General features: G+C 32.7%; 1 protein-coding gene across 7 annotated transcripts in view; it reads left to right on the top strand.

Moving 5' to 3' along the window:
* Positions 1–15,363, top strand: part of LOC143206226 (cytochrome b5 reductase 4) — a 227,083-nt gene that overhangs the window by 205,731 nt on the left and 5,989 nt on the right. For all 7 annotated transcript variants that reach the window (XM_076419021.1, XM_076419034.1, XM_076419036.1 and 4 more), the window contains 4 exons: positions 700–815; positions 879–1,040; positions 4,608–4,785; positions 8,770–9,055. In XM_076419021.1, the coding sequence (XP_076275136.1) occupies positions 700–815; positions 879–1,040; positions 4,608–4,785; positions 8,770–9,055 (742 nt within the window). The remainder of the gene's footprint in view (positions 1–699; positions 816–878; positions 1,041–4,607; positions 4,786–8,769; positions 9,056–15,363) is intronic.

Below are 15,363 nucleotides of genomic sequence, written 5' to 3' on the forward strand. Positions count from 1 at the left end.
CAAATAATTAAAAGTATGTCTGTAATGTTTAATGAATTGTATTATCGAATAGCCAAAAGTGTGTTTTTATTCAGTTAAAATGAAAAATTATGGTATGATTATTGAGTGTATATAATACGTATTTTCCAGCAGTTTTTTACACTTTCTTTTTATAATTTTCAGTAACTCTTGGTAAAATCTTATAAATCTTACTTTAACAGTTAACTTTAACACATTAGGATGTGCACACTTGACGTACATTAACAGGTAATATTTATGTAGGACAGTGTTTACATTTTTAATCTAATACAAACTATCTATACAATGTTGCATTTTTCTTTATAACTTGAAATGGAAAAGAGAAAGGGAAATAAAAATTAACCCATTCGAAAATGTTTGTGTCTATTAAAATGAATAGAAAATAGAAGAAATGAATTCGAAGTAGAAACAAATATCATATATCAACAACTATCTCATCATTGTATCTAAGTAATGGGGAAAAATAAACCGCTGAATATTAATTAGTTAAAAAGTCTCTGTAATATGGGACCTATAGTACAGATATTTAATAATAAAACAAAAGAATTATTTAAAAGTAACCTTGAGAAACACAACTATAAATCACAGATTAGATCTAAAAATATTTGATAATTAAAACTTTTAGAAGCACCAATAAAAATCTATTGTAATGTTTACTCATAATTATCGGTTTTATTTCAGGAAACCCCCGGAACAAGGTTGCCCTTCAACCAGGACATTCATTAATGGACTGGATCCGTCTTGGCACATCGGGTAAAGATCTGACTGGATTGGGATCACGCGGAGGAAATCTGTCGGTAAATAAAATGACTTATTCTAATATAATGACAGCAATGTGATTGTTCTTTTAATCCCGTTAGGTTACTAAGTTGGAACTAGCTCGACATAACACCATGACTGATGCTTGGACAGCGATACGTGGACGAGTATACAACATCACTGAGTACCTAGCGTTTCACCCTGGTGGCGAAGACGAACTGATGAGAGGTGCAGGTATTGATGCTACCAGATTATTTGAAGAGGTAAATGTTTTAATGTTTTAACAACAATACTAAGAATCAAGCTATGGCATAAATAAATAAAACCCTTAAAATTCACAATCCTAATAATTTTTTATCGCTAGTAATATTCACTTATCGAAACATACATGTCATATATTCCAGTATAACGTAATAATTTGAATATAACCTATAACAAGTAATAGAAAAATCTTGATCTAGCACAAAATTTTCATATCGATACAAATAAGTATTTAACAGGTCAATTGAAACGTCCCCGGCCTGACACATAGATGGCGTTACTAGAATTAAATTCATATGTTTATATTCATATATATATATATATATATATATATATATATATATATATATATATATATGTATATATATATATGTAATATGGAACCTATGGTACAGATATTTAATAATTAAACAATACCGTTGCTGTATATATATATATATATATATATATATATATATATATATATATATATATATATATATATATATATATATGTTGAAACAAAAACTTGGCTCGATGCCGAGTTTCCGGACACTGCCCCAGGAAAATCACCCATCAAGGATCGGTATGCTAAGTTTAGATGTGGTGAAATGAGCACCGAAGACGGTGAACGCAGTGGGCCAAAAGAGGTTGTTACCGACGAGAACATTTAAGAAATCCACAAAATGATTTTGAATGTCCGTAAATTGAAATTAAATGAAATGGCAGACACTCTAAAGATATCAACTAAACGTGTACATCGTATCTTTCACGAATATTTGGGTATGAGAAAGGTCTGTGCAAAGTGGGTGCCGCACGAGCTCACTTTTGACCAAAAACAACGACGAGTTGATGATTCGGAGCAGTGTTTGAAGATGATCAAGCGTAATAAACCCGACTTTTTGCGTCGATATGTGACAATGGATGAAACATGGCTCCATCATTTTACTTCGAAGTCCAATCGACAGTCATCTGAGTGGACGGCAAACGATGAACCCGCTCCAAAGCGTGGGAAAATGGAACAGTCGGCTGGCAAGGTTATGGCATCTGTATTTTGAGATGCGCGAGGAATAGTTTTCATTGACTACCTTGAAAAAGGAAGGACCATCAACAGCAACTATTACATAGCATTATTGGACCGTTTGAAGGACAAAATCGCCGAAAAACGGCCGCATTTGAAGAAAAAGTGCTGCTTCACCAATAAAATGCACCGTGTCACAACTCAGTAAGAACGATGGCAAAAATCCATGAATTGGGCTTCGAATTGCTTCCTCATCCACCGTATTCTCTAGATCTGGCCCCCAGCGATTATTTCCTGTTCTCAGATCTCAAAAGAATGCTCGCTGGGAAAAAAAATTCATCGAATAAGGAGGTGATCGCCGAAACTGAGGCCTATTTTGAAGCAAAGGACAAATCGTACTACAAAAATGGTATCGAAAATTTGGAAGGTCGCAGTAATCATTATATCACTCTTAAAGGGAATTATGTTGAAATAAAGGAAATAAATTTTGCCAAAAAAATGTTTTTACTGTGGTAGGCCGGGGACTTTTCAATTGACCTGTTATATTTACAAATTATAGTTCAAATAGCTCCGGAATAAACAAGCCGAGAAGAGCTGACAGGATTTACACTGAATTGCGATTGTTAAACAAGATTTTCGCACTTCGCCAATTTATGGAGGAACGTATTGGAAAAGCGTGCGATTGTCATTTTTATTGATTTTCGTCTTGCTTTCGACTGTATATACTAGCCATCCATTTGGAGAGCTTTCGGCTTTTAGAACATGTTGCCTTAAAATTTATTAAACTTCTTTAGCTACCTTACGATAGTTCCATTAGCTGGAAGAGATGGCATTTAATGTTATGCTACAAACTTTTTGCGATCTAATGTTGAATTATGATGTTGATGATAGGCGCGCTACATTCTCTAGACGGGTGTTGGAGATTCAAGGATTCTACAGTTCATATTTCGTATTGCAGAGCCATATCGATGCTTTCGTCAATCTCTCTTTATCAAGCTTTATTTTTTATTAAATCTTGCTTGACTTTACATCGACAAGTTTCAATTCATTTCATCACGTCTAAACTTAGCATACCAATCCTTGATGGTTGATTTTCCTGGAGCAGTGTCCGGAAACTCAGCATCAAGCCAAGTTTTTGCTTCAACTGTATTTTTTCCCTTCAAGAAATAATATTTTATCAACACGCGAAATTCTTTTTTATCCATTTTTTTTCACAATAACAAAAGTTGCTTCACACAAAATGCTGTAATTCACAAACTAATGATCCGACAACTGTCAAATTTATACACGCATCTTTTGAGGGTTAGGACTAACTAAAAAACATATGGATTTAATTCTAGTAGAGCCATCTATGTGTCAGGCCGGGGACTTTTTAGTCAATATCATAATTAATTAATTGTCATAAATAACAGTGTTCTGATATTTAAATCAATAAAATCTAAAAAGTATTTGTGTTAATTACACCATTGTATAAATTTTAACATTTGCTCCATTCATGACTGATCAATAATAATTTTATAAATAGATATAACTATAAACTAGTTTTAAAGATTTTTTTATTTAAAGCTTTATTGTAAAAAAACAATATAATATATTTTATGCAAGGTATTGCTCATCGATAGCCACTACTTTTTCCTACCTTCAAGCAGTTTACAGATTCCATCTCGAAAGAACAATATATCTTTCGAAATTATCCGCGAATTGACTCATTTTTGGTATCATCATAAGAAGTGAAGCGTTGTTGAACTCATATATCGGAATAAGTAATAAACAAAGGGAAGCTGGTCTGGACAATAGGGCGGGTGGAGTAGCACTTCGCAAGTATCTTTGTTGCAATGTTTCCAAGTGTCTTTTTACCGATTTTGCAACATGTGGTCGAACGCTATCATGTTGAAGAATAACATTGTCGTATCTTTGTTCGTATTCCGGTCGTTTTTCGCGTAGTACTTGGTTTAAACCCATCGCATGTTGAAATAGATGGGCCATGGCTGTTATAAGCTTCACAGAGTACTGGATATACTTCAACCGCCTTTTTTTTTAAATTGAAGTGAAAAAGTAAAGCTACCCGCACTGAAAAACTTCTTTGTTCACACTTCGACGAAATGACATACTGAGAAGTAAAATCTCTCAATGATGCTTCAACATGTAGTTGATTACAAATGTACCCGATGTGACTTAATAGACGGTAACCCATCTATTTTAAATCAATTAAAATTAATTTATAGACCGATATATAATAAGATATTATAAATATTCATATTTATATTATTTGTGTAGTTTGTATTAAAATGGAAACTATTTTGATAAGAGATAAAATTAATCCAGTTCATTGAAACTGCTATAAAAAGAAATAACTTAAACTTCCGTCTTTATAAATTACCACCGTATTTTCAATCTAAACATTATTAAAGTAAATGTCTATGTGCCTCTGCAACGACATAAACCAAAACAATCTCGGAATCTCTCGGAACGAGCCGTTCGCCGACAAACTGAAAACGCATAGCTACAAAAGCAAAATAAATTTTATCCGCAATAAGAGCGGCTGTATCCGATATTTTTCCTTTTTCAGGTTCATCCCTGGGTAAATTACGAGCAAATCCTTCAGAAATGTTACGTGGGGAAGCTGGTTTCCGTGGATCCCAGTGTCGACACGGAAGCGCTCTTTTTCGGTGAAAAGAATCAGGTCAGAGCACAGGAGAAACCGCAGAGTACCCGTTTGGAAGTCTCGCCGTCGCTCAATTCGTCAGGTATAATTTGTGAAAGTGATATTTTATGAAATACTGTTGCCTGTTACTGCTTTATCAACTTCGGTCCGTTTTTTTGGGTCAAAGTCTGAGCGTTTATTGTGGCGGAATGATTTTTTTCCATCTAATTTTTGTTTTTTTTTGTTCGCTTAATGTAAAATGCTACTTAGACAGACCATGCTTTATCGATCGAGGCAAGTAATAATCGGGATCAGTGATTAGTAATTGTGGTCAATTTACACGAATTTTCTAAAAAATTACTGAAAGTTATCATGTTGCAAAACCCTTTAGTGTCACTTTGTTAATATTTAAAGGTTTGTTTGTTGGTTTGTTGAAAACTGTCGGAACAGTCGATAGTCAAAAAACTAGCGACTGAAAATAGTAATATACTATTTTCAATAATAGTAATTACTATTTTCAGTCAAATGCACGGTTCGACTATTTTGTTTAATTCGTGATGTCAGACGAAGATGTACAAATCCTTTCCTATATAAATTATGAGAGAGGAAAGGATGGAGATAATTGCTTCGAACAATTAATTTTAAATCAATTTAAACGGGCAATTGGCAGTGTTAATAAATTTACGTTGAATTTATGAGAAAGAAATGGAGTAATTATCCCAAATATATTTCAGCGTATTTAATTTTAATACTTGGAAACTAATGAAGATATAATATAATAAATGTAATTGGTTGTTATATTTTATGTTATATTTTATTCGAATGTACTTATTTTTTCCAGCCGTACTATAAGTGAGACGGAGATGTACATATTCCTTCTCATACTAATTTAGAAAAAGAAAAGGAAAGAAATAATTGCTGAGTACTATTACGTTGCAATGTATAATTTCATTTTAGATGAGGTAGAATTATTTTTATATTTGAACATTCTTTATATCTATAAACATGAATGAAGAATCGTATTTTAATAATACGTTAATTGCTATTTTAAAATAACATCATTTTTGTGAGCTTGCCAAAAAATCCAGTTGGTTTTCTAAACGCCCAATAATTTGTAAAATTTTTGTAGTACCTGGTGTAAATATTTATTTCATTCTAGTAGCTAGAGTTTAGTTTTTTATCATAGTATCTCCAAATGCTAATACATTTTTTATCAATACTTGTGTCTTGAATTTCGAGTTGCTGAACTGTATTTAAATATTGAATATACTTTATCACCTATTTACCGTTAATATTCTTTTACCAAATTTAACAACTGCTACTGTAAAAACTTCTTCAAAAGGTTTCGAATCTAAAGTAGTTTTCAAGATTTTAGGAAAGACGTTTTGACAATCAGAATGCGTGAGAAAAATTCGAAAGAATTAGATCAAAACGAAAAAATCAATCAAAAAAACGTTACCTATTATTGTCATAAAAATAATAAATATTATTTTAATCTTTATCATTCACAATTTTATTCGTTTTGCCCTATTACATTAATAATCTTGGAAAATAGTGTTCCAAGATGTAACATATATTGTTATTTACAAGCAAACTACAAAAAAACATAAACCATATATATTACATATAAATCTATGTAAGCATAAATTCGGCACATTATTTTCAAGGTCGTTGCTAGGACGACAGATTTAGAATGTTAAAAATCAGTCGAGTGAAACTAGTAGAACCGAAAATAATAACTAAAAGTACAGGACTGAAACAGACGATAAATAGTAGTCGGACCAAAAATAGCAACTGAAAGTAATATAATTGTAAATATTGAATTTTGGAACTATATTTTTCAAGGTTATTTATTAATGTAATGAGGTAAAAGGAACAACATTTTGATTGATAAATAGTAAAATAAGTTTTTTTATTATCAAAGCAAAAGCAAAACCATCCATCATTTAGGAATTCATAAGAAATTATCTTAAATGAATCATTATTTACTTTTAAAAATTAGTTCTGGGCTAGAGCAGGATCTTTTGGAAAAGAATGAACTCTGACAATACTTTGGTTTGATCTTTAAATTTAAAGAAATCATTTTTTTCAACTTATTTTCTTAAAATGGTGCATTCAAGTAACACGTTGGCTGAAAAGTAACATAACAAAGAAAACGCGTTTTTTTTTCGTTCAAAATTTATTTTATTCATCAACGTAATATCCATCAAGAGCCACAATCATTCCAGCGCCTCTCTAACATTTCAATGCCACTTTTCTAAAACGATTAATCTTTTGCCTCAAAATAACCCTCAGTTTCAGCGATAACATCTTCATTCGAGCCAAATTTCTTACCGGTGAGCATTTTTTTGAGGTTTGGCCTGTCAGTAGTCACTGGGAGCCAGATCTGGCGAATTCGGTGCATATGGGAGCAATTCGAAGTTCAATTCATGTAGTTTTGCCATTGTTTTGATTGACTTGTAACACGATGTATTGTCTTGATGAAACAAATTTTTTTTCTTTGTCATGTGCCGTCGTTTGTAATTAATGTTTGCATTAGACGTTACAAAAATAACGTCATAACAACAAATTTTCTGACAACTATATCCAAAAAAAAACAAATATAACCTTTCATAAAGATATCACAAAATTTTAAGTCGAAAGAACGGGTCTGCCCATTTTAGTTCCCATTCTACAACGTGGCAAAAGCCCCGCTACCATAAAAAGTTTCTTTGATCTTCACATTTTTTTTTTGTTATGACTGAAAAATTATATCAGCTAAATGGTGTCCGCAATTGGTAATGCAACTTTCGGCTCTTTTTAATGCATTTTTTATGACATCCTGCGAAATTTCAGACTGAATTTCTTCAATTTTGTAACGAATATGTAGTCTATAGGTCTTTAAGATGTTGAATCGTTTGGGTCTTATTCACATAAACTTTTGATTTTAAAAAATCCCATAAGAAAAAGTCTGGTGCTGTTCAATCCGGATCTGGATGGACATGTTAACAGGTCAATTGAAAATTCCCCGGCCTACCATAGTAAAACACATTTTTTTGGCAAAATTATTTTCTTTATTCAGTATAATACCCTTCAAGGGTGATAGCCATTTATGTGTCAGGCCGGGGACTTTTCAATTGATCTGTTAAATCGCCATTTCGCGAAATTAGTCTTCGTGGAAAAACGTCATTCAATAATTGAATTGTTGAATGAGCTGTGTATGCTGTGGCCCCATCTTGATAAAACCATATGTCCTCTAGTCCGTCCTCTTCCATTTCAGGCACAAGAAAATTTCGAATTATGTCTTGGTACCGCTCAGCAGTAACAGTAACTGCAACACCTTAGTCATTTTCAAAAAAAATAGGGTCCAATGATGTTTTCAGCATGAATACCACACCATACAGTTGTTTTTAATGGATGCATTGATGTTTTATTAATTAATTGAGGATTCTGTGTTCTCCAAAACCGACTGTTCTGTTTATTGGCCACTGAGAAGAAAATGGGCTTCATCGCTCATTATCAATTTAGACGAAAGATCTTCTATTTCACCAGACAGCCTTATGATTGCATTACTGTACTCAACTCGTTGATCAGGATCTCTCGGTATCAATTTTTAAACCAATTGAATTTTGTACGAGAACATTTTCAAATCAGTTTCCAAAATTCGCCTTATACTGCTTGCAGAAATATGTAACTGGGAACGACGTCTCCAAATTGATGTTTCTGGAGACTCTTCAATACTATCGCGCACCAGAGCCACATTTTCAGCGTTACGACATACTGTCGAAAATTCGCATGTAAACGATAAATTGTGGTTTTGTGAGGCACTGGACGATTAGGATATTTTTGACGCAATTTCCGCCGAGTGGCAATAATTAAATGATTATTTTCAGTAAATATTGTTACTATTTCTGCTCGTTCTTGTAGCATATATTTATCCATAACAAAACCTAGACGTCTTCACAACACAATAGTTAAAGCGGAACGTCACAAAATGGTAGCGGGACTTTTACCCCACCTGTTATATTTCTATGGTTTTTGTAATAAAATAAAATGCACCATTTTGTGCCTTTCATTTACGTCTAGTTTAATTAAAACATATTTTTAGAATCATCAACCGAAACCAATGGCGTCTCGCCCAACGAAGAAAAAATCGAATTACCTCGGTTCGACTGGATCCAGAAACTGGAGTATATCACCATTATTTTTTATACAAAAGCTTTCTCCAATCCCCTGGTAGAGATACAGAAGCCGACTAACGACCGAACGTTGGTAATCGCGCTGACCTATTACGAGCACACCTACAAGAACGAATTGACCTTTTTCGAAAAGATACACTGGCCCTGCGATGTCACCGTTACGGCAGAAACTGGAAAAGTGGAACTGGTTTTTAGGTAAGTTATGACCGAATTTTATTATTATGTTTATAGATATTTATATACCACCAGATGTATTGGCATTCCATTCAAGTAATTTGATTGCTCAACATTTTGCTGTGAAGACATTTCATTGACTCTTTGATAACATTTGGAATGTGACAGCTCTGACGTCACATTTAATTGGCCAATAAAGTTGTTTTTTTAATATTTAATTATTACATTTTTTCTAGTCGTTTCCGTCTAACCTACAATTTGTCTTTATCATAACTTAAATCTGGGTATATAACTAGGAGGACCCATCGGCCCTATCTCAGTGTCTGGTGAAATAATGTTTATACATGTCACTGCTATATTTTTTAATATAGGCACCACACTACACAACACTACACAAGATCAGATGGTTTGATGCTTTTGAGTCTGTGTCCTGTTCTGGTGGTATCCAAAAGCTACAATATTTCAATATTCTGATGAGAATGGAGTGTTTCCTCGTGCCCCCTTGCAATTATCTTGATTTCTTGACTTTACTTGAATGTAGGTATCAGAAGGTCTCGATGTAGGTAATCAGTCCTATGGTATTTGGGTGAGCCCACAATATCTCTCAGGACTTTGTTCTGAAAAAATTATACTTTATTTATCTTACTCTTTGCAGAACATCCCCATAATTTATTATTTGATTATTTTATTATTAATTTATTATTTACTGATAATTGTGATTTTCTTCCAATTGGCCAGTACATTATCCTATATTTCAATTCCAGTTCTTTTCTTTTCTTCTTTATATGTTCCTTCCAGAGAAGTTTTGCATCAAGATTCATTCCGAGATATTTAGCGTTGTTGCTATATGGAGTGATAGTATTATTTAATGTTATTGGTGCTTGAACTGCACATGTACAGATTTAGTTTCATTAATAAAGTTTAAATAAAAAACAACTTAATTTCCGAAATAAATTTATTAAATACAATTCAATGAGTGAAATAAAAATCTTCAAAAATAAATATATACATAAACAATCAAAGAACTTAATAATAAATCGAATGAGCTTGAATAAACAAACAATGTTGGTGAACTTTGGAACAAATCAAAATTATCTCTTCAGTGCCATCAATTTAATAGGATCTATTAGAGTTTCGACTGGAAGGAAACTTTGAGTCTTTCACTGTTAAACTTCTGTTTCCCTGTTTATTCCAAAAGTATATGGCGCAAATTATTATTTTTAATATTCTATCTGGAGGATAATTACGTAGTGTACAATCAAAAGGTTTTAAATATACATTTTTTTTGAAGATATTTGACAAAGATTATGCTATATTACCAACGTGACAATATCGCGGGATAAATTAAAAGAGGTTGTTCAAAAACCTACTGACACCTACTGATAGTATAATAAAACAATTTTCTAAGACATAAAACATTGCCTTGCCTCGTTTGTTCGTATAAGAACATCTGAAATTCAAGGTATCATGTTGTAATTTTTCAACTCTTAGTAATACATCTCCTGTTAGAATGTAGATTATCTAAAGGGCCTTCACGTTCATCCTCTTCACAATTTCCTAAAAATTAATGATATGATACAAATTAATTTATTACTTTAAGCCAATATATTTATTCGAATAATTACACAATTTTCAAGGTAGTTATTAAATTTTTAATTGATGGCAGGTAAAAAATATGTCCTGAATCGCTTTGCTCCAAAATTACTAGTGTATTGAACTTCGATTAGTCCTGTCTTAAAAGGTTTGCATTTAGTAGGTATTATTTTAGTAGAATTCCAACTATGACTTAATTGATCCAACAATAAAAGTATATCGTTGTTTGCATAGCTTTTTTCGGAAGGAAATTAATTTCTAAAATTAAAAAAATTAATATTTGATATTTTATATGATTATTAATATGAATAAACTTACCCCAACTTACAACAACAAAACAGGCTGTAACGATCATAAATTTCTTTGAAACTTAATCCAGTCACTTTGGAATCATTTTTAAAAACAGCCAAATGCCTCTTCCACGGAAAACAATTCTGCATTTCTGTACTATCTGTGCATCCGGGTACGCAACACTTCCTAGATTGATAATTCATTTTACTTATTGTACTACCGACTTATATAAACTAATAAACTAATAACTTAATCTGTAAACGTTATAAAAATCTAAACGCATTGTTCCTTACGTTAGGCACACTGAAAATGGTGCCCAAAACCAAATAAAAAATGAACGCACGATAGAAACTAAATGAACTATTCCGATCCCGTCGCGGCTCTTAGCATAACGATTTAAACTAGTAATAAGTTAAAAGTAGCGACATCGAGATGTTGAACGTCGCGGAAAATTTCCTCAAAATTTCCTATAAAGTTAAATCTCTATGTCCCCGTGACATTACGGCTGTCAGACTTGAATGAAGTCGAAGAGAAGAGCTTTATGATTTCGGAATCCTACCAACTGTGTTAGTTATGACATGTGTAGGGTTACAACTACACAGCAACTTATTTTTTTTATCTATTTTGTTTTATGTAATAAAATAGACTTATTGAACCACCAAACAGACAATACTGCCGGTTCAATCATGGCCTAATATATACTAAATCCTTATAGTGTAAACATAGTACCCCTCACATCACGCTACTAAATACCAGAGCCATTTCTTGCAATTATCAATGCCGTATCAGTCGTGTTATATAACATACTAGCGACCCGCCCCGGCTTCGCACGGGTGCAATGCTGATACTAAATTAAATACACTACAGAAAAAATATGAACGTTGTATATAAAAACATAGCGGCCCGCTCCGACTTTGCACGGGCATAAAATATATATGCCTATGTCACTCAATGAAAACATGATTAAAATCGATCCAGTATTTTTGGTTCATTCATTACTGCCCTTGGCCTGCACGCATTAAATTTGGAGTAAAACAATTCCTCTTCCCCTATACTTACTATGAAGATTTCCTGCTATCTTTGGAATATCTAAATTCATACAATTTTTATTACATTACACATTTTTAAACGCAAATTTTAAATTTGTAATATCTCCGAAAATATTTGTTTAATTTACATGCTGTAAGGAACCATATTGATCTATATTAATTGCACACTGTATTTAAGGTACTTAATTCGATAAGGATTAATGCCGTATTGCTTAAAATAGCTTCGTAAATAAGCCATTTTCTCACGTAAAAAGCAAACAATAAAAATGGTTAATGTGGGTTATCCCTAAAAGATAAACATATACCATCGCGGACTTTTTTGTAGACCTTTTTATGGTGTACAATACTGTAGTACATTAATTTGATCTGACTCGTAGGGTTAGGCAGCGTTTTTGCTAATTGCTAAATAAGCCTAAAAAAATAGGTTAATTTACGACATCACGTTAGAAACCTCTAAAATTAGCAATGTTGCCTTAGTATATTATGCATGTATTATACATATAAACCTTCCTCTTGAATCACTCTATCTATTGAAAAAAACCGCATCAAAATCCGTTGCGTAGTTTTAAAGATTTAAGCGCACATAGGGATATAGGGACAGAAAAGGCGACTTTGTTTTATACTATGTAGTGATATAAGTGAAAATAGTAACGTATGAAAATAATAAGAGAAAATTTATAAGATGTGAATACTTTAAAACAGAACTATTCAATTTTTAAAGAAAACAGGTGTCCATTTTCCAACATTTCACGCATCATACTATTCATCATTTGTCAGATATAAATGGATTGATACTAAATCCGATTAAATTCTTTTTAATCCTTTAAACGCTTATCTTTTATGGGTTCTATGGTTGAGCTGAATTTATATACTGAAAAATTAAAAGATATTACTACGTTTAAATTGAAATAGTAATTATAACTTATTCTGGAACGAGAGTTAGCTTAATAAGGGTGACCATCATGGGAACGTAACTATGACAAATTATAAGTTCACTCCAAATTCTTAGAATGTTCCGCTTTTATTGGAATAAGAAGTATATGGAAATCATTTTTTTATGTATAAGGATCTATATATTTTTACTTGATCTCTGTCATTATGTGATCAATAAAAATTATTACAAATTTATGCATTTTTAGATTCATTTTGTTATTAATTTATGCTTATAAACCTTTACCTCTCATTTCAGCTTGATTCAAGTACTTACTAAGTACTAGATTAGTTATTAATAGACAAAATGATTTCAAATATATTTACAAATATTTTGAAATACATTTTATTGGATTTGAAAAAATGTTTGTCGCCTTTTTTAGTAAAATTCAACGGATTTTGAAGTAACGATTTTTTATTAAATAAAATCTCAGTGATATTACTAAAAAAATCTGAACAATACATAATGAATAATATTATTAAAATAATATTATAATATATATAAATAATCTCATTAAAAGGTTCCATCAACTTGTTTACACCAACACCACATTACATCAGATCAAGACTTCAACATTGAAGGTGAAGAACTGCTCATGACTCTAATTAATGATGTCCATTTCTTAATCCCTATGTAGATCACTATTTCTGAATTGGGGTGTTAACAGCACATCTTAATACTTTCTGAAACCACTGAATTATGTCCAGATTAATATTCTTGGCACAACGCCATATCTGGATGCAATATGCCCATATGAGCTTAAAGTTTTGTTCACAAAGCAGTAGTTTACTGTATGTTGATAGTACAGAATTTCTTCCAAATAGCCTAATAAGCATTCTTTTAAATTTAATATACAGTTTCCAAAACATATACAAAAATTCTTAAATATTGATGTGATTGATATGAAACATCAATTATGATACGGATGTGTTGTTTTCTCTTATGTATGAAATTGACATAAACAAATGTAATCTTACTAGAACTGATTCTACATTGCTTCATCCAGTTATTGGTTTTATTTACCGATGTCTGCTATTTGATTTCTGCTGCCTTGTGGACTTTACCTCCAGCCATTGTGGCAGTATCGTCACTAAAAATAGATATTATACTATTGCTGGGTAACATCACCAGTGTACATTAAGTATAAATCAAAGTGTAAAATTGAATTTATTTAAGCTAAATATGCCATATTACTTTAGACAATCTTTAGACATTTTATATATAGAGCCATGCAAAAAACGTTCTAGTTGAAAAACTGAATCATTCGCTTTTTATGGGCTTCTTGTGAGAACAACTTAACTGAATTAAGAGAGTTCTACAAAGATCTAAACAAACTATAGCCAGATAGTGTGAAAACTTGTCAACCAAGCTGTGATCCATCAGCCTGATTATTTTAGGGAGTAAAAACTTGCTGAAAAAGCGATAGTCCACGCTCTAAACAACTTCACTTACGCGCCTCACATAATTTTTAATGAACAATTCGCCTTCCGTGCCAAACACTGAAACCTTCATCAAGTTGTTCGCGTCGCAGCAACCATCCATCACCGCAGACACCTTTAAAAGATCGCAAAACTACAAAATAATCCACTCATACTGAGAAGATAACAGGTCATGCTTTGGAGCGGGTTCACCGTGTGCAGTCCACTCGGATGACTGTCGGTTAGGCTTCGAAGTAAAATGATGGTACCATGTTTCATTCATTATCTCATACCGACGCAAAAACTACGGTTTATTAGGCTTGATCATCTTCAAACACTGCTCAGAATCATCAACTCAACTCAAGTTGTTTTTGGTCAAAAGTGAGCTCGCGCGGCACCCACTTCGCACAGAGCTTTCTCATACCCAAATATTCGTGAATGATATGATGTATACGTTCAGTTCATATTAGAGTGTCTGCTATTTCATTCAATTTCAATTTACGGTCATTCAAAATCATTTTGTGAATTTTGTTAATAATTTCGTCGGTAACAACCTCTTTTGGGCGTCCACTGTGTTCACCGTCTTGGGTGCTCATTTCACGACGTCTAAACTTAGAATACCAATTCTTGATGGTTGAATACGGAGCACAAGTGTGGTACAGCTATGTCTCCGAGAAACAACGTGCACTACTCCAAAAGTTCTAATCCAAAAAAAGTCCGCGCGTTACTGCCCCATGGTTTGTGAGGAATGCAAATAGCCATCTAGAATCAGGCATTCAGTTCGTGAAAAGCCTGAATCATATCCCTACCCATCCATAAATCTCGGTAGTTGATCCAAATACGGCAACCCAGTATGCCAAGGTCTTTGTCGCCCGTAAAACCCAATTTTCCTGAACCCGAAGCGACATCAGCAAAAGACCATTTGGTTCTAGCTGGTGATTATGGAAAAAGAAAAAAAGGATGTGGCATTTCAAGTTTCCGAGACATATAAAAGGATTGGCAAGATCAATGTTCAAAAGAAGCGGATATTAGTCTCACTCATTTATT

The sequence above is a fragment of the Rhynchophorus ferrugineus genome, unplaced genomic scaffold (genome assembly GCF_030347505.1).
Source record: "Rhynchophorus ferrugineus isolate W39M unplaced genomic scaffold, kcgeb_rfMv2 rfM1, whole genome shotgun sequence".
NCBI lineage: Eukaryota > Metazoa > Arthropoda > Insecta > Coleoptera > Curculionidae > Rhynchophorus > Rhynchophorus ferrugineus.